The 20591-nt window shown below is 35.5% G+C and overlaps 1 protein-coding gene across 7 annotated transcripts in view; it reads right to left on the bottom strand.

Annotated features, from left to right (window-relative positions):
- ATP13A3 (ATPase 13A3) overlaps positions 1–20591 on the bottom strand; it is a 96302-nt gene that overhangs the window by 45030 nt on the left and 30681 nt on the right. For 6 of the 7 annotated variants that reach the window (XM_072726695.1, XM_072726701.1, XM_072726667.1 and 3 more), the window contains 13 exons: positions 20062–20235; positions 19199–19381; positions 18856–18926; positions 17176–17256; positions 15927–15996; positions 13691–13825; positions 13174–13246; positions 10164–10295; positions 8674–8853; positions 8379–8536; positions 7310–7498; positions 5607–5668; positions 2191–2341 (listed from right to left, as the gene is read on the bottom strand). In XM_072726695.1, coding sequence (XP_072582796.1) covers positions 2191–2341; positions 5607–5668; positions 7310–7498; positions 8379–8536; positions 8674–8853; positions 10164–10295; positions 13174–13246; positions 13691–13825; positions 15927–15996; positions 17176–17256; positions 18856–18926; positions 19199–19381; positions 20062–20235 — 1659 coding nt within the window. The remainder of the gene's footprint in view (positions 1–2190; positions 2342–5606; positions 5669–7309; positions 7499–8378; positions 8537–8673; positions 8854–10163; positions 10296–13173; positions 13247–13690; positions 13826–15926; positions 15997–17175; positions 17257–18855; positions 18927–19198; positions 19382–20061; positions 20236–20591) is intronic. The other variant, XM_072726688.1, reaches the window with a different exon arrangement.

Here is a 20591-nt window from a genome sequence, read left to right as displayed (position 1 = left end):
CCTGAAACTAATACTATACTATATGTTAATTAAATTGAATTTAAATTAAAAAAGTAAAAAGTATATGGAGCTCAGATATGGTAACTAGAACCACTGGATCAAATACACACTGATGTATAAAGATTTGAGTTTAGGGATCCCTGGGTGGCGCAACGGTTTGGCGCCTGCCTTTGGCCCAGGGCGCGATCCCGGAGACCCGGGATCGAATCCCACATAGGGCTCCCGGTGCACGGAGCCTGCTTCTCTCTCTGCCTGTGTCTCTGCCTCTCTCTCTGTGACTATCATAAATAAATAAAAATTAAAAAAAAAAAGATATACTTTAAAAAAAAAAAAAAAGATTTGAGTTTAGTGTTTCAGACTGAACATTTACGGTTAAGATACTACTATCCTAACTGCTTGAAATTTCATTTAAAAATTTATTTCTGGTGAAATTAATTCCAACAAAAACTTGTATTAAATACACATATACCAAGAAACAATAAACTAATTTGACTTAAAAATGAAGCAAGCAACCAATGGGAAAATTAAGTGGAAGAGAACTGTGTCCAATTAGCCAACTGTATACAAAATAAGACATTTTAACATCTCTGAAATTGAGATGTATCTTATATGGCGTGGATCACATCACATAATAGTAGTGTTTGGTTATGTGGAAACATTCCACTGATATTTTGTGGTAAGATCAAGCATCAAGGCATCTCAGAGTCAACAAAACATGCTACCATACAAACTTAATTACAAAACCAGTGTTGTTGTTGTTGTTGTTGTTGTTGAAGACCCACAAACAGGACACTAAATCTATTGAAAATCTGTTCAGCTGGAGAGAAGTTTTAAATAACAAAGATGATCCATCCTATTTTGCTTTACTCTTATAAATTATTCTCTGTGGGCCTTTTGCAAATTAAATTTAACAAATATTTACTTTGGGCTATCAGAAGATGGCCAAACACTAACCTAGCCATTCATCTTCCTCCCTTTCAAAACATTAATACACACACACAAAAAAAAAAAAAAAGAAAGAAAGAAAGAAACCTACAGAAGCAAACAAAGTTAAAAAAGGAAAAGGATTTCAAATATAAAAGTAAAATGTAAAGTGAAACATGTTGATGGATACAGCAATGGAAGAAAAAGTACCCAGAATAAAAAGCAGACATTCAGGAGAGGTACATTTCTTAACAGCCAGAATAGTGGAACTAAGCACAAAAACAAAAAACAAAATCAAGGGTCACTGTCTAGAGAGAGAACTACCTACCTGAGAGGAGGAAGGGCTGCTAATGTAAGGGTCTGCACTCCAGAACGCAGCTCTGCCTGGGCAGGCACAGTAGGAGCAGGTGAGGAGAGGAACCTAAAAGGCTAACCCTGCAGCTCTGTACGAAGGCACACATGCTCAAGAGACCTCACCTTCAGCACACAGGGAGCTCCCCCTGGTCAGCCTTCCCTCTCCAGGGAAACACAACTCCGGAAAACAAACTAACTTGCTACCGGCAGGAGAAAAACCTGACTGCAGCTACCCAGAATTATCAAATCAAACCTTCAATCTTAAATACAGAAGTACCACAAAGATGTATAATGAAAACCCAAAGCATGAAGGAAAAAGACCAAGCGTAGGGAGGGAAAAAGAAAACTGGCCCAGAGAAAATAATTCAGAAGCCAGAAGGAACTTCAAAAACAAACTTATTATTGCTGTGAAATGGTAACCAGAAAACATAGCAAGCACTCAAATTAAAATGATCAACATCAAAACAAAAAGCTGTAAACAAATTTATGTGTTTGTATACGTGTGTGTGAGAACACAGAAGTAGAAAATGGAGACAAAAGTACACTGAACACACAGGGCTATATTTTTCACCCATGATCAACAAATTGTTGCTGCTAAAGATCATCTTACGGACTTGGGCTTACTGCCCCAAGTCAGGGATAGCTGGTTTCTGTTATAAACATAAAGCAGGTACCTGAGCAGATCATCCTCTTTTATAAAGGTGTTTGAGTTAATTTAACTAAAACAGACACTTTTTTACACAATTATAAATCTTTTTCCAATGACATATCTTTAGAAATTACACAGTTCCTTTTATGGTATGAGATAAACCTGTTATTAAAACAGCTAGCAGAAAAAAAATCTCCTTCTGTAAGGTAATTTTTACGATTATTTTCCTTAAAGTTACATGTGCTTCAAAATATTGAACTTACCCATCCAATGGCTTCAAACATTTTCAGATCAAGTGGATCACCAGAAAGCACTCCTTCAATCTTTGTGAGTGAATGACAAGTAGCCATGCAAGCAACAAACTGAGACTTTACCAGTACCTCGTTGCAAACATTTTCTTCTGGCAAAAGAAAACTAAATAGAAAATGCACTGAATTAGATTCATAAATCCCAAGACAATAAATATTTCAACCACACACCAGTTTCATAAATATTAAGAAATAGAAATAAAATGTTATCATTTCTGCATATATTATTTTCACTATAGTTTTTAGCATTCAAAAATATTTCCCTCTATGTAAATTATACATAACTAAAATACTATATTATCTAAGATTGTGAATAAGTATGCCAGACAAACCAATATAGAAAATATTAGATACCAAATTAAAACTTCTGCCTGAAAAAAAAAGAAAAAAAAAAACTTCTGCCTGAGGGCTTATGATAGATAAGAATACATAAAATCCCTTTTGTAAAAACACAAAATGAACGTGTAACATGTAATGTTTTAAATGTGAAACGGAGCTCATAAACAAGAAAAGTTTTCAAGTGCCAGAAATGGAAAGAGAAGAAAACCAGGAGCGTGAACCTGCATGATGCTGACTGCCGAAGGAAAAGGAAGAAGGGAAGGGAACCATCTCAGTACCCTAAGGCCCTAGGCTTTAATCCCCTCACAGGAACAGAACACAGAGATCTGGCCAGATACTAAGTAGGGAGTGAAAACTGAAAGGATCTCTTTCACCCAAGACAGACAGTGCTCTTGAAGAGCATCCTTGGAAAAGGAATATACTAAATAAAAGAATGGAGCATCTCAGAAAAAAAACATACTAAAAATAATTTACCTGCAGATCCAAAGGCAAACTACCTTTTCCCCCAAAGTTCTGAAAAAGTTAATATCTGTATCATATTTACAATGCACTAGGCACAGTTCTAGTAACTTTACACGTATGTGACTCATGTCCTCTTTACACCACAGAAGAGGTTTTATTATCCCCATTTTATAGATAAGGAAACGGAGACAGAGAGTGAAAAGTATGTTGCCACGGTTACACAGAGCATTAAGTGACAGAGCAAGGATTCAAACACAGGAGGTCTGGCTTTAGGGCCTGAACTCTGAACCACTATACCACTCAGGATAGGATCTGGGTTTGAATACGTGCTACTGCAAGTCCAGAAATCCTCAGGTTATGAAAGTAACATTGAAGCTCATGTGGCACCACTACCACCACTCTTGGCCAAGCACAAACTCTCCAGAGAGGAGTTCCCACAGCACAGCCACAAAGAAATCTTACAGAAAGTTCCTGCTAAGCCTAAGTCCATAATTTAAACATGCACTGGAAAACATTCCCATGACTCAACAGACACAACAAGACAGAATTAGAATCCCATAAATTTGAGATAATAGAATGGCAATCTGGAAGAATGCAAAAAAAGGCACTTTTAAATTAAAGACTTAGACAAAGAACAAGACACCACGGGGGGAGAGGAGGAGATGTGACTTGGAAAGAACCAAAGGCAGTTTCTTGTCTAACCGATGGTCAGGATTCCCAGATGAAGAAAACAGAGTGTGGAAAAGATCATAACAGAGTAGGGAAAAAAGCTCCCATTTTTCCAGAATTTATGAAAAGCATGCATCTTTGGAATCAAGAAGCAAATGAGTCCTGCACAAGTAAAAAGAAACTGCAGAAATCAAGGATAAGGGAGTATTCTTAAAACAACAATAAGGAAAGGAGTCAGGAGAAATGAAATCACACCGTCAAAGCGCTGAGAACAGCTGACACCCTGGATAGATATGCAGCTACACCGTCCTTCAAAAGTGACAGCAAAATGGAAGAATCACTAACAAATGTAGCTGCAGAAGAGGGCAGTGCAGTCCAGGGGTGTGGGGCAGAAGCAGCAGTGGTTAGCAAAGATAGTCCTAAACCTAGGGAAATCTCAGCCTGCGGATGGTATAAAACCCAAGTCCTAATCCTAAAATATTGTGTAACAAATACATCTAAATAAGTGTGGGGAATAATCAAAAAAGTACTCTATAGTCCACGGGTTTCCTGGGGGTTTAGAAACCCAAAAAAAACACCCATGAACTTTAGACTCTAAATATGATCACTAATAATTTAAGGACAAGCAGTAAAAAATTAAAATGCATAAATTCTGAGAAAATGTGTGAAAATATGGAAGAGAAATTGAGAAAACGTGTGTCTGTACTGGAGTGAAGAACGGCAGAAATAATTTCCAATATAACTGAAATTACAAATGTGAGCACAACGGCACAGAAAGATTAAAAAGTAAAGCTATGGAAAAGACTACACACTTGGCAAACATTAGACCAAAGAAAGCTGCGACGTGTAACTATATAAAATATAAGATGAAACGGAACTGAAGGCAGGATGCATTAGGAGGAAGACAGAAGATCACAATGTGACATTCTATTGGCTAAGATATAACAACTCTGAAATCACATGAACCACACAATATTCTCTCCAACTGTAAACCCTAAATCCCACAGACTTCTGAAAGGAAAAAAAAAAATGACACAAACACAACTACTAAGCCATTAAAAGACAACAAAAACATAAAGACGAGACACACCGTTGGAATATTTTTGCAATGCATAGTACTGAAAAAGATTACCACCTGAACAAAATAAAAACTACGAACACAACCAAAAATTGTGTCAATATATAAACTGACAATATACAGAAGAATGTTAAATAACAATCCTTCCTAAAATGTGAAAGTAAGAGCAGCTTATCAAGTAACGAGGGAACTGCAAGAGCCACAATGAAAGACCGTTTTCAATCTATCCATGAGGCAAGAATGAGAAGTCTGACAATCACTTACAGGGCGGTATCACTTGGTAACTAGGCAGTCCCTACTAAACCTGTAGCCATGCAGGTGCTATATAACCCAGCACCGACATCTTTAAGAAGCTAGTTTACTGAAACTCAATCACATGCTGACAAGATGTGTATAATAATTGGAAGGGGACATGAAGAAAAAAATAAAACTGCTCCCTAAAATATATATTATGGTTTAATCCCATCATGGAATACTACACAATACTTAAGATTATGAAAGCAGCAAAAACACATGTACAATATATCAGTCACATGTTTATTTACAGATAGGTCTTGTTTACAGACAGATGTAGAAAAAAATATAAAAACATGCAAAGATAATAGAACACAACTTCAGAATGACGGTAGGAACAGATTAAGACTTTAGCACTATCTGCGATATTTAAATCTCTTAAACGAGACCTGAAACAATTATGGCAAAAGGTCAACTGCTTAATCTTGGTGTTGGGTACACAGCTGTCATATTACTTTCTATATGTTTTAATGTTTCATATATTAAGACATCTAAGAAGTAATAAATATCAAATCTAGCTAATATTTACCGTGTATTTTCCACTCGTTGAATCCCCCAAAGATCTAAACCATCTTCAGTAAGAGTTCCAGTCTTTAAAAAAAAAAAAGCACACATGTACAAAGTATGAATAATGCCTCCAAAAAACAGAAATCACAAAAAGTTATGCTACATATACATAATAAAATAGGATACAGCTGTCAACAAAGGAAACTAGTAAGATCTCTGTATATTGATGAGGAATAACTTCCAGGAAATAATTAAAGTTAGGGAAAGGGTGCAAAACATTTCTTCCATTATGGTTCCTCTACGGGCAGGAGGAACATACTTATAGAACCATATGTTTATGTGTTTGTATTACGAAAAAAACAGTCGAGCAATACACCAATTAACCTATCAATCAATAAAGGCCTACCTAGGAAGGAGACAGCAGGACAGAAGGAGCCAAAAAGAGAAGAGGAAAAAGTTAAATGATATCAGGAGGAAGCAAATGGCTAAATCCAGGATGCAAATGACCTGGTTTCTTCAATAAGATGATTCGGGACAAAGGGCAAAAAAAGCAACTGCTATAGTCAATTTGTAACCAATGCAATCGTTATTTGGTTTCTGACAGAAAAAACAAATTGCAAAATTTGAGACACTTTTTGTGAAATACAGGGAAATCTGAATATGAACTGGGTATTAGATAATACTAAAGAATTGTTAATTTTGTTAAGTAGAGTAAGATAATGGTATTGCAGTAATCTTCTGGAGATAAAACAGGTACATGGAGTGAAAGCACGTCTGATGCTGCCACCTTCAAAACGAAGGAAGCAGTTAAAGTAAGACTGACAAAATGCCTACGTCTTAAAGCCGAGTGAGGACTTTTCATACTTGTATCTTTTCCCCACTTTTGTGACTGCTGAAAAGTTTTAATAGTATCTCCCCAAAAGGCATAAGTGAAATTTTCTAAACAGAGAAGTATGAAATGTAGTCATGGGATGTAATTATTCTTTTAAAGTAATCTGTACACCCAACATGGGGCTTGAACTCAAACCCCAAGATCAAGAGTCGCACACTCTACCAACTAAGCCAGTTACAGACCCCAGGACAGGACAAAAAAAAAAAAAAAACAACTCATTTTTTTCCCTCAATAATGAAAATGCAAAAAAATCACATATCTATCATATTGGTTACCAAGTAGAGCTTGATGGGAGGTTTTCTGGCCAATGTTTAATTCTCAAAATAAAACTTTTAAGAAAACTAATTCCAGGAGAAGGAAGGAAAACCCTTTGTTTAAGAAGCAAGGAACATTGCACACAGGTACATCATTTGTCATCAGTGACCTTCATAATTTTGAATCATATTCAATAAAATCATACGGCAAACTTTCAACTAAGCGGATATACCAATAAAATTCCAGTAAATACATCTGTATGGAGCTTACTCTGTTAAAAACATGAAAGATCAGATAAGTCTTTACTACTACTCTAAGGCATGATTCTGGATGTGAATGATTAGACAATTGCAGATTTCAGCAAATAAGCAATATCTAAGCATTAAAAATTGAAAAAGCAGTGAGAAGAAATATACAAAAATGATGCATGTGCCAAGAAAGTTGAAAAAAAGAGTATTAGAGGAACATTAAATAATGTGTGCAAATTGGTTGATAGAGAACACATTCAGAAAACCTCAATCTAAATATTTAAAAGCTACAGAAGTAACCTTTGAGAATGATTATGAAACTGAACCAACCTTGTCAAAGCAAACAAGATTCAGCTGTCCACAGATATTTATCCTTTGGGGACTAATACAGAAAATACCAATTTTTTTCAATCTTCTTTGGGCATACACAATACCAGCAGTCATCGCAGCAGGAAGTGCAGGTGGCACAGTAATGGTAATGATATCCAGAGACTCAATAATTATTACCCCAATTTCTACCTACAATTAACAGAAAAATAAATGTCAGATCCCTCCGCCTATCAAATATTTAATAATACAATGTGGGTATTTCTCCAGTGAAGAATCCATAAACTGTTTTCAATTTTATAAGTGTGTATATAGTTATATCCATCAACCATTTACAATTCGTTTCCCTTCAGAAAACAGTAAGTTCAGTGAGTTGTCAATGGACTGTGGAATGAAAACTATTTTTAAAGGAAATTTTCGGGACACCTGAGTGGCTCAGCGGTTGAGCATTTGCCTTTGGCTCAGGGCCTGAATCCAGATCGCGGGATCGAGTCCTACATCAGGCTCTTTGCATGGAGCCTGCTTCTCCCTCTGCCTGGGTCTCTGCCTCTCTTTCTGTGTCTCTCATGAATAAATAAATATTTAAAAATAAGTAAATAATAAAGGAAATTTTCTTTTGAAGAGCTCTACATGTGTCACAGGCTACACACTTCAAAGTTCAATAAACGTCTGCAGATACTCTTATTAGTACAAGCACCATATTATGCCCATCTCTAAAGGGGACAGAAAAGAAATCTGACAAGGTCTCTTAGAAGAATCTTCGAGTAAGTAATCACAAATAACTGTATATTCCAGAAGTTAAGAGAAAATAAAGTTTTCGGTGAGTGTGTAGTTGCCCCTCCCTTTTTCAGGTCACAAGCGAGCAAGAAAAAGACCACCTAGCCCAGAGCTGTCCCAAAGAACTTTCTGCTATGATGAAAATGTTCTATATTTGTACATTATAAGTCTCATATAGCTAATTTAAGTTAGATCAAAAGTTTAGCTCTTCATTCTCATTAGCCACATTTCAAATCCTCAGAAGCCACATGCCATCATTAAGACTCAACCCTTATTAAAAGTTCCATTTACATACCTTATTTAAAATGCTATTGATAATAGTGTAGATAAACCCAATGCCAGCCACTGCCACAAGACACAGTAGAAACAAGTAGGCATCTCTGTAGAGTTTAAAATCAGTTGGTTTGGGATATAGTATAGAGCGAACAAGCTGTCCTTTGGAAGTGCTAAATCCTTTTAAAAATTTAAAGAAGAAAATGACTGTATTTTTGTAAGAAAATGAGAATTATCCCAAAAACAGAATTGCTTTTCAAACATTCAGTACACATCAAATATGCTAACCATGCAAGAAGAGATGAAATGTTTTATACCTGTTCTAACTACTACAGCCTTGACAAGTTCTCCAGTGTAGAAACGAGTTTGAATTACAGTAGTCCCACAAAACAAAGTGTGTCGTTTATGTATTTCTGGACTATAGAATTCATCTCCCATTCCTTTTATGTCCACTGAAGGATTTGGCAAATTAGTCTTTGTCACTGGAACACTCTCACCTTTAAAATTAAAAAAATCATAAATTAAAGCACAGAAATCATTATCAAACACACAAATCTTGAATTGTTAAATAACCTAGATGTTATCATACTGTTTCAACAGTTCCTACGAGTTCTCATATGTGGATAACAAAGCTTATTCAATTAGCTTTCTTTCTACCAATTTCCTTGCCCAAACACATTGTCTTGTCTCCCACACTAATTCCTGGAAGTGAGCTGTGAGTTAAAATAATAATCCGGAAATCATTTTGTCCAGTTTCCGATAAAAATATCAAGTAGTTGCTACAGCCCCAACATCTGTTCACTTGTCCCCAAAAACTGAACTGAAAAGAAAAGCACTCCACAACCTCAAGCACACTAAGATGTGAGGACCTACTCCTAACCCCCACTATACATACATACACACACAGAAGACAAAAGCCATCTAGGAAAGAGAGTAAATACAGAATATGGTTGTTCTCTCAAACAACAACAAACTGCCAAATTCTTTTCAATATTAAGCATTCACATCTCTTGTTTCAAAGATAGCAAGTATGTGAGAATATTTGTGTGACTGTTTTAAGACAAAACTCCTAGCAGTTTGAAAACATATGGCAATCGCTTCCTTCCAGGTTAACTCTGACAAAAAATAAAGAAAATGTGATAAAAAGATATCAAGTTCTACCTTCAGATTAGGAATTTCCAAAAGGAAATCATCTCATAGTCTACTTCCCCCCAGTTTAAGCAAAATAAAAAATCTTTATTCCCACTTTTTACATATCAAATGGGGAAGTAAATATGCTGCCATCCTCTGTAGGCAAAGAATTTATTTCCTCTTCCCTGACTAAAATACTCCCTTCACAGCAAAAGTAGTATGCCAAAAGATACAGTGGACACCAGCATAATGATTTAGTATCACAACTGAGTATAATGAGAAACTTGGTCCCTTCAAAAAGAAAAAAAAAGGGGATCCCTGGGTGGCGCAGCGGCTTAGCGCCTGCCTTTGGCTCAGAGCGCGATCCTGGAGACCCGGGATCAAATCCCACATCGGGCTCCCGGTGCATGGAGCCTGCTTCTCCCTCTGCCTGTGTCTCTGCCTCTCTCTCTCTCTCTCTCTCTCTCTCTCTCTGTGACTATCATAAATAAATAAAAATTAAAAAAAAAAAAAAAGAAAAAAGAAAAAAAAAGGATCTTCGTTATCCATGACATTCTGAGAATACAAACAATACAGTTTTATAGTTATAGATACAAGACGGTTTTTAAAATTAATCAGTAACTACTTAATCCTAATATCATAAACAACTGATCTGATTGTTACTCATTTAGTTTACCTGTTAACATGCTTTCATTTACAATGCAAGTACCATTAATAAGAACCGCATCACAAGGCATGACTGTCCCGTTCAATGGAATGACCATAACATCTCCTGGCACAAGGTCTGTAGAAAAGATCTCTTCTATTTCTGGATTTAAAGAAAGAAAAAGAGAAGTCTGTATATCCCTTAACTTGAAGTAAAAATACAGTAAATAAAAGATCTGCAGTAAATAAAAGGTCACCTCACCTCAATACTAAGTTAAATATATGATGTAGTTAAACAGGACAATCTCAATACATGAAAGTAAGACAAAAAAAGATTATTATGGCTTAGGCTAACAACGCATAGTGTTTAAGTATGTCAGGTAGTTTGTCTCCTGATAGGACGTCAGCTACACACACACAAGTGATGCCGAGTCCCCTCTGACCAAGCAGCCTCTTAGAAAAACAGTGAGTCCACACAGGAGATTCCCTGCAACAGTTAAATAAGCTCAAATTTCTCTAACTCCTTGGAAACAGTAGAAAGCACTGAAAATTTTAGTGTACTTTCTTTTTTTTTTAATTTCATTTATTTATTTGAGATAGAGAGCATGTGGGCATGGGCAAGGAGGGGGCAGAGGGAGGAGAAGCAGGCTCCCCACTTAGCAGGGAGCCCCAAGCAGGGCTCGATCCCAGGACTCCAAGACCATGACCTGAGCTAGTCGCAAATGCTTAACCAACCAAGCCACCCAGGTGGCCCAGTGCACTTTTTTTTAACAGCAATTTTTTACACTATTCTTTTTCTCACTGCCACTATTTACGACTCCTAACATTTCAATGCCTTCAACATTCCTAAAATAGTCCTAATATTTTACATCTATTTTAAATAAATTTACAAAATAAATTAAACATTTATCTAGTTCATTATTTCCTTAGAAATTTGTACATTTAAAAACAGAAACTTGTGCATTACATTCAATTCAAAAAGATCTTTCCAAGTAAAAGGAGGTTTTTGTTAAGACTGCCTTACATTTAGACTCTGAATTCCTTCCCTCCCTGAGGTTTTAATACTATGCTCAGAAAAGACATCTGGGAAAAAAAAAAAAAGAGATCTGCTAGTTTGTAAACAAAGACAAGTAAAGAGAGAAAACTATTGTTTGTGATGTTAGTCTATAAGATAAAACACTTCCTTTCCTAAGCTATGAGGAAACAACTTCTAAAGAATTGTAGTGATATTAAGCACATAGTCGGCATAATAATTTTCTTTTTTTTTTTTTTAATTTTCATTTTTAAATAAACTCGACTCTTTCAAAGCTTTAATGCCACTTGAAAGTCTCCTCCTCTCAGGTATACCAGGAAACAAAATACCAATGACTTGGCAGCCAAAGGAGGTAAGGAAGACACACATTAGATGCAATGTCCTAGCATCCCCAGTGTCTTCCGCAGAGCAGAAAGAGGATGAGCACCAAAGGAGAAGATAGATACTCCCAACTAAAGCTGCAAGTGACCAGGAAGCACAAGGAAGGAATCACCTGCCAGGCCAGTGTTTATGCTCCGATGTAGTGTACTGAGCCGAGGGACTGGAGGCTGATTTGGTATTCTCAATTAATCGAAATAGCTACTATAGCTACTACCTCCAAGGCCCATGCTGCTGTGCCGTCTCTTTATGTCCTTTACACTTCAATACTGCACCAGACGAACTAACATATCTAAAATGTTATCCTTTCCTACTGCTTGTCCTCCAGTGTTCCTAATTTAATTAAATGGCACCCATGTCCACCCTCGAGCCTGACACTGCTCTAACACCTCGCATCCGATGAATTGCTAAATCCTGTCCAATGGACACATTTAAGTATCTTTCAGCCCAATCCTGTTTCTCTCCATCTCCACAACCCTCCTATCTTGATCCATTTCAGGTCTTCAACATTATTCTCCTCTAAACCCATCTAAAGGGACACCTGGGTGGCTCAGTGGTTGAGTGTCTGCCTTCAGCTCAGGGCATGATCCCAGGGTCCCGGGATCGAGTTCCACCCACATTGGGCTCCCTGCATGGAGCCTGCTTCTCCCTCTGCCTGTGTCTCTGTCTGTCTCTGTCTCTTTCTCTCTCTCTGTATGTGTCTCTCATGAATAAAATCTTTTTTTTTAAGTTGATTTAATTTAAAAAATTGATCTAAACACAAAGCCAGAATGATTTTTGCAAAAAGGCAAACATCAGATGACTAGCCTGCTTAAAAACCCTTCAATGGCTTTCCATTGCCTTTTGGAATGAGACCAAATTCCTTAATGTGCCTTAGATGGCCATCATCTAGTTGCTGCACCTGACACACTGAATTCCTTTCTCTTATTACAGTGACTGAGCTACCTTTCATTTCCAGAAGACTGAGCACTTAGAACCCTCTCCTCTCCCTCTTTCACCCCTCCCCTTCACCTACCTCTTACCTAATTCAACCACTTAAAAATATTTTTCCCAATAGCCATCCCTGACACCTACAGTAAATGAGCTCTAATATCTAAATCTCCTGACCCCTCCCTAGATAGCATTTGTCACACTTTCTTGTTACTAGTTATCATCTGCCTTTCCAACTGGACTGAAGTTCAGTGATGACAAGCACTGTGTCCATATTGGTAACCACTGCATCTCCAGAGCCTACCACAGTACTTGTCACATAGTAGAATAAGAAAAATACAATTTTACAGGAATGAATCTGAAACAACGTCAGAGGAGTACAAATCCAAATACTTATTTTTATTTCTTAAAAAATGAATGTACAAGGTGGCACCTGGTTGGCTCAAGTCAGTCAAGCATCTGACTTCGACTCAGAGTCCTGGGACAGAGCCCGGGTGCAGCTGCCAGCTAGCTCAGTGAGTTCATTTCCCTTTCCCTCTGCCTGCCCTTCCCCCAACTTGTGAATGTGTGCAAGTAAATATATGAAATCTTTAAAAAAAAAAAAATGTATATGTATAATACATTGGTCTTGCTTTAGTTATTAGTGCTTAATGGGTATCTTACTTGGTTTATTTTTCCAAGAGTTACCTTAAGTACTTACCTTCATTCACTCTGCAAACTGAAACTCTCACAGTACTGTGAGCTGCAACCATGTCATGCAACATAATATATTGCTGAAATTTAAAAAAAATATAAAAACTACTTAATATAAGCCTATTCTTCAAGATATTAAAAAGCAAATGTGATATAAAATAAGGGAAGTTAATATAGCAAATGCCTATTACTTTGCTGTTAAAAATGTCAAGACTAAAAGACTCAAAGATTATTCGAGGATTAGCACTTTAATGAAAGTCCTGAAAAGAGTGCAAGAACTCTTCCAGTATTCCAGCTTGTGATAAGCATGTATAGATCCCTATGCCCTCTAACCAGTCCAGTGGTAGTCTAACTCTAAAAAGCACCTGCCTTCCCCATTCTCGAAAAAAGAGGGAAAGGAGTACATATTCATATAACAAAAAAATAACTATATTAAGTATTACTTTGTACCAAATACTATCATACACACCTTACATAATACTACAAAATACACAATGTGAAAGCTGTTAATAAATTGGACTTACCTTTCTAATGGAATAGAGAGAGCTTACAATTGACACTATAGACATAATCACAATGGCTAGAGCATAATAATAGTATTCATCAGTGCTCCATAGTATAACACTGAAGAGCTGGAAAATGTAAAATGGGTTGAGAACCTAAAAAACAAGATTTTTAAGTCAAAATGAATGAGGTCTTTATAACTATACAGATGTTCCATCTTTTCATTTAAGAAATAATTAACAAGATATTTAGAGGATACCCTCTGTAATAACCTAGAGCAACACGTACTACCGAAAGAGTAGGGCAAGATATTAGCATAGAACTTTTTTATAATCAACCTACTATAATTTGGCTAAAGAAGCTTAATTTAAATTATTTGCATCCATTTAGATCCATACCAAATCCAAATAGAGATTCAGCTAGAAATAGCTAAAATATGTCTATTTAACTATTCTTCATTCTACTTCAGCAATAAAGTACGTTTACTTCCAATAATTACTGGGCTACTAAAGGATATAAAATCCTTAATTAAATGGAACAAATGTTTACTTATTATGAGCTCCAAATACCAATTTTCCTTTAAGTCAAAGGTTCACTGGAATCTACAGGGAAGACAAATATTAGATAATAAGTTACACTGTTTTGCATTCTTTAAGGAAATAATTAAGAATTAAAACCTAAAGGAGATAAGGGAATCCTGGCAATGGACTTTGTTTTCATAGTATTCTATTTCGTTAACAACTTCCCCCAAATGTCTTAAAGTGATGCTTGTATATTTTCAAAGCACTTTCTCATATATAGTCCCATTTTACTTCAAAATTAAATGAGATAATTTGAAAGGACTTACTCCAACTTATAAAAGAGCAGCGGAAAGGTTTTCTAATGATCAAAGGTAGTTACTGATGGAATTATATTATAAACAAGGCTTTCTAATTCCTAATCACAACACTTTGATACGTTCTCAAGCAACATTATATGGTTACTCTCAGGAACTGAGGGAAAACATTCTGTAGCACTACTGTAAGTATTCACTCAACTCCTGATCTTTAGCCAAAAACCAAAAGGAAGACCAGAGAGCCTAACTCTGCCAGGCAAAATCCTTACTTCGTTCCTTAATATGTTTAACTTTTATTCACATCTCCTCAATGGCACCTGTAACTGGGCAGTGACTACAATAATCATTGACCCATTTCCTTCCCAGGATAAAGTACAATTCCTCAATGTCAATCATCAGGTCATGTTTTGTATTCCAAACTTACGGTATAATGTCTAGTTCCCAAAAAATGCACCATAAAATACCACATGAAGAAGAAATATGATAAACTGTTTAAAAATCAAAGAAAAAAAACAGGTATATACATCTATAAAATAGGGCAAGATTTACATGTGCAACGTACTGAATTAAAAAAAAAAATGTACAGGGCAGCCCCGGTGGCTCAGCGGTTTAGCGCCGCCTGCAGCCCAGAGTGTGATCCTGGAGACCCTGGATCGAGTCCCACATCAGGCTCCCTGCATGGAGCCTGCTTCTCCCTCTGCCTGTGTCTCTGCCTCTCTCTCTCTCCTCTCTGAGTTTTCTCATGAATAAATAAATAAAATCTTTAAAAAAAATGTACAGATAAGAAAAGCAAAATAAGTAAGTATTTTAATTAATTAAAATGGTAATTTATGTCCCCAAATTATTTCTCTACCAGAGTTACTACTTTTACCTTCCAGGGTTTTTTTTAAAGATTTTATTTATTTATTCATGAGAGACACACAGAGAGAGAGGCAGAGACACAGGCAGAGGCTCCATGCGGGGAGCCCGACGTGGGGCTCAAACCCGAGACTCCAGGATCATACCCTGGGCTGAAGGCGGTGCTAAACTGCTGGGCCGCCCAGGGATCCCCTACCTTCCAGTTTAGAAAAAAAAAAAAGAAAGAAAGAAAAGAAAAAAGAGTGAGGGAGAAACTAAGAAACAGAAAACCAAAAATATCTTATTACTTAAATCATGGCTCTTTTTTCTTTTTTTTAAAGATTTATTTATTTATTCATGAAAGACACACAGAGAGAGAGAGGCAGAGACACAGGCAGAGGGAGAAGCAGGCTCCATGCAGGGAGCCCGACGTGGGACTCGATTCCAGGTCTCCAGGATCACGCCCTGGGCTGAAGATGACACTAAACCGCTGAGCCACCCGCTAAACCGCTGAGCCACCTGGGCTGCCCCAATCGGGGCTCTTTTCAAATTGACAACTCTATTTATCACAAATGTTGTCTTACCTCCTTAATTAGAAGCTTACAAACAGAAGGCACTTTCACAGTAATTTCATTTACTCCATAAAGCAATTTTCTATAACAGGAAAACATAATAATAGTGTTACATTATATTATATTATAATAGCATAATATATGGATGGCATTTCATTAGATAAGGTTCAAACCACAGATTGCTCTTAAATCTGGAACTTAAACATTCATGTTTCTACATACTTGTCTTCTACAATTTAATTTTCCACCTACACTATTTAAATCAAAGTAGTCAATACTGGAAAACTACACTTGTTTCATTCTGCCTCCTATCTCCTTATGTGACAAGTTATCTTTCCCACTAATCTATAATAACCATGTCTGCAAACACTTTTTTTTCATCCTTGAATATAGCAGACCTCAAAAATTTTGAATTGCAATTAATTTTTGCAAGAGACTAAATAAATGTATTTGAGGGGTCCTGTACTATTTTTCAAGTGAGAATACTGTATTGAGAAAGTTTTATTTCAGAAACAGTGTACATTTGACTTTCTAAAAAATGCTTTCAAAAAGTTGTTTAAATCCTTCCACTTAGACTCCTGGAAGTACTTTTTATACGACAGAGTAATCCGTAACTCTTGCCTTTTATGAAGTATAAGTCTGAATGAATTAATTTTTTATCTCCTAACCTGTTGAAAAAACATGCTATTAGAATAGAAGAAAACTGCTAAATTTAATTTGAGGCATTTATCCTCAAACTACGTAATACACTGATATATTTTTATGCCACAGCAAATAATAACATGATTAAAAAGAATATGCACTCCAACTAACAATTATTCATTATGGTAAATTTTAAGTTCATGCTTACAATTCCCAATACATTTCAGAAAATCTAAGATCCTATCAATTATAAGCCATATCCATTATTTTATGTGCCATCATTTAAAAATGCTCTCAAGCAAAGGATGACACACCACCCACTTTATGAAACATCTCCCCTTTAGAGATGTTAAAATGTGGAAAAATGTGCAACTTAAAATTGATGAAATATGGTATATTTTTAGGGACATCAACTTCAAAACTCCAGCGTCAACATTTCCATAATTCTTAAACTCAAAGCAGTCTTACCCAAATAAAATCAGTAAGTTGTCAACTACTATGTCTATAATATTTAAATACCTGTTAAAATGTACAACTATATGGTAAAAGGGTGAACTATATATACTACTTTATTTAGAAATTTTGATAATAGATCTAACTTTAGTTGGATAAAAATTACCTGTAGGCATGCATCCCCTTTGTCAGTCCTGCACTATGCTTTTCATAAATTGACGTACAAGAAACACCTTCATCCAGTCCCCTAAATAAATCCAAAGTTTTTACTTTAAACAAAGTTTAAAATATCCAAATGTCTTAATGCCTCATTTTTCCATATCCTGATTTTAAAGTGTGACTTCCTCACAAACAGAAACCCTTAACAATGAATGAGAATTTTTAAATCTCAAACTCCTAAGATAAACAATAATGAAACTTGTAAGTCTCAAATGTGCCAAATTCTATATTATCCAATGTTATCTATCACATAAGATGGCTCTAAATGCTCAAGTTTATATAATATTATTATCCATTAAAGGTTGTACCAAAACTGTAAGAGCTAATAAGTTAATAAAATTAAAGGTAAAGTATGACTAATATAGTTTTCCCCTTCTTCAATTTTTTAAACTTCATGTTAGAAATCCTATTCATTGATTTCTCTTTCTATAAAACCAACAATCCAAATCTGTTCCTGTTCTATTACAAACCTAGAAGTACAGAATTTATATGGATCACAGGTATTCTCTAAAATCTAACAATTCTGAGTTGGATTCAACCAACAGATATACCTCTCCCCCAAAATGTCTTAATTATGCTTATTTTAACTGAGATACTAGTCACAAAACTCTGAAGATCTTTCACATCATTTAACTCCAATCCTTTTCTACTTTTGTTCAGATAGAAAAACTAAGCTCCATAACTAACTGCCATCATTGGGATAAGTTTAAATTCTACAAGTTTCAATAGCTGGAAAATGCCACAAGGCAAATAAGGTTTGACAATTTTTTCCCACTGAAGTTGATGACTTCTCCAAAGGCAGCAGGATCAACTCCAAGTTTTTTTTTAAAAAAACAAAATGGCAGCTCACTGGCCGTGTCCTACAAGGCAATAGTTCTTAACTAGGAATGGTCTTCAGAACTAGACATGTGGAAATGCCCAGGGCTATTCCAGAATATTCCAATTCTTTAGTGTCTGAGAAAAAAATCCAGGCATGAATATTTTAAATGTTCATACGGTGATTCTCTTTGTATTGCTAATATTAAGAATTCCTTCAGCACTCAAGTAATAATAATACATCATAAGTTTTTATAATAATCACTTTAACAATAGCAATAAAAATAGAATCCTAATTAATCTAGTAATTATATAACTTGAGGCTTTCATAAAAAATAAATTTTAAGGGATTTCTCCAATTTGTCCTACTCAAAGCTTAACACTTTTAACAACATCTGAATCTTTATCCACAAGTTAAATTTCTGTTTATCTGTTACTCCATCCCTCAAGAACAAATAGATGGAACTGTCATCAATTTGGGAAATCAGAATTCAGATATTCTGACAGCCTATAAAGTATACTCAAAATTCACCTTGAAATGAACCCACAAAAAGAACTCAGATTCAGTGGATGTGGAGAACCATACTGTTTCTAACATGAACTATTTTCAAACTTTTATGTAATTTTGCCAAGGTACAGGTTAAAAGTAGGATTTATCCTAAAATGGTTAATAAGTACCAGGGACTTAATAAGTGAATAAAAGTTATGTAATAAATACCGCTTCGATTTTATGTAACACTACAATGAATTCTTTATCTGGAACATTTTCAAGGTACTCATAATATAATCCAAACAAAAGAAAAATACTTACTTTAAAAAATCAAAATTGTGAAGGGTATCATTCCAGAAGTATTTTACACTGTGGTGGGTGAAATAACGGATCTGTGGGACACACACATAAATGTTACATCAAAAACCATCATCACCCCCACACAAAAAAAGAAAGAAAAAAAAAAGGTATCATCACTTGTTAATGATCAAGTTTACTAACACAAATCTATTTACCCATTAAAGTTAAAGTGATCACATACAAATGCAGTCTTCTTCTTCTAATAATACCTAAACTGTGTTATTTATAGTAATAAGAATTTTATATGTATATGAATTTATCCCCAAACAAAAATAAAGTTTCTCTGACACTCAAATCACAATACCTGGTGTGGTTGAGTCTGTGAATATTTACTCATCTCATGCCTATTTTCTTCAGCTAAATTTTCAGTTAGATGAACAGTGTGGCCATTCGAAACTTTATTGGCCATAGATTTTGGACTCAAAAATGGGCGAGTTTCCAGAGACAGAAAGCGAATTTTTGCACAAAACCACATTCTGAATTCATCCTTATAAGAGAGAAAGGGATAAAAAATCAATTATGTATGTTACATTACTGCCTATATATATTTAATTCCCATTCTTTACATATTCTTGATTCCTAACTTCTTACTCACTAAATGTTAAACCACTTTTTTTAAACCACTTCTTAAAGATGTATAAATTTGTTATAAACATGAATATCATGAAGAGCTTTCCATTGCTCCCCATTTTATGACATACTTCACTAATATCCCAAGAAAGATGAGTGTAATTTCTTAATTTACCCATCAATGTACTGAGACCAAAAATTAAAGCCTCTGATAAAATCCTTCCAATCAAGATTTTAAAAAAAAAAACAAAAACAAAAAACCGGGGAAGCAGCAGCATCTCATAGTAGAAGGGCAGCTGGTCCAGTGAGCTGCCTGATACACCCCTTAAACTGGCTGGTGACTTTGACAGACAAGCATTTAATCTCTGGGTACATCAAGAACTTTAAAAGGAAGAGGTTGATACAATCATCTTTAAGAATCCTTTATATTCTAATCACTATGATAATATTCACTTAGAACACAAATGCTTTTAGGATTACTATTCCTAAATTATATCCTAGCAGTGCTGTTCTCCTCATATATTATTTTGAAACAAGTACACAAAAGCATTATTTTACTCCTCGAATAATCAACTTCCAATAAATACATAGACTTACAGTAGTCCTCAGCAGCACCACTTCACAGTCTCTAACTGCAGCTCTAATACAGGTCGCCTTCACCCGCCATTCGGGCATCCAGTAGAGGAGGAGGAGGAGAAAGCCACCAGTGCAAACCACTCCTAGAGAAACTACAGCAAGCTTCCAGCGACACAAATTATAGCCATAAATTTCCTGCATGGACATGGTGATCACAAGATTAAATATCAAATGATAGCAGTGCAAAATGCCAAAGTTTGTTGTTTTCCCAATGAGTATTAACTGTCTTGTCATATAAAAGGTAGTTGTGTTTTTTTTTTTTAATAAACTTAATTTTGGAATGATTTTAGATTTGCAGAAAAGTTACAAAAACATTAAGAGTTCCTGTATACCCCTCCTCTGGTTTTACCCTTGGTAAACTTAGTACACTTGTCAACATCAAGAAATGTACCAATGTCGATTACTATTAACTACACCTAGTTTTTATTAGAATTTCACTAGTTTTTCCACTGTCTTATTTCTTTTTTTTTAGAATTTTTTTTTTTAAAGGT

This window comes from Vulpes vulpes, chromosome 1, assembly GCF_048418805.1.
Source record: "Vulpes vulpes isolate BD-2025 chromosome 1, VulVul3, whole genome shotgun sequence".
Lineage (NCBI taxonomy): Eukaryota > Metazoa > Chordata > Mammalia > Carnivora > Canidae > Vulpes > Vulpes vulpes.
The sequence above is the reverse complement of the archived record's forward strand: the minus strand, read 5'-3'. Positions and strand labels throughout refer to the sequence as shown.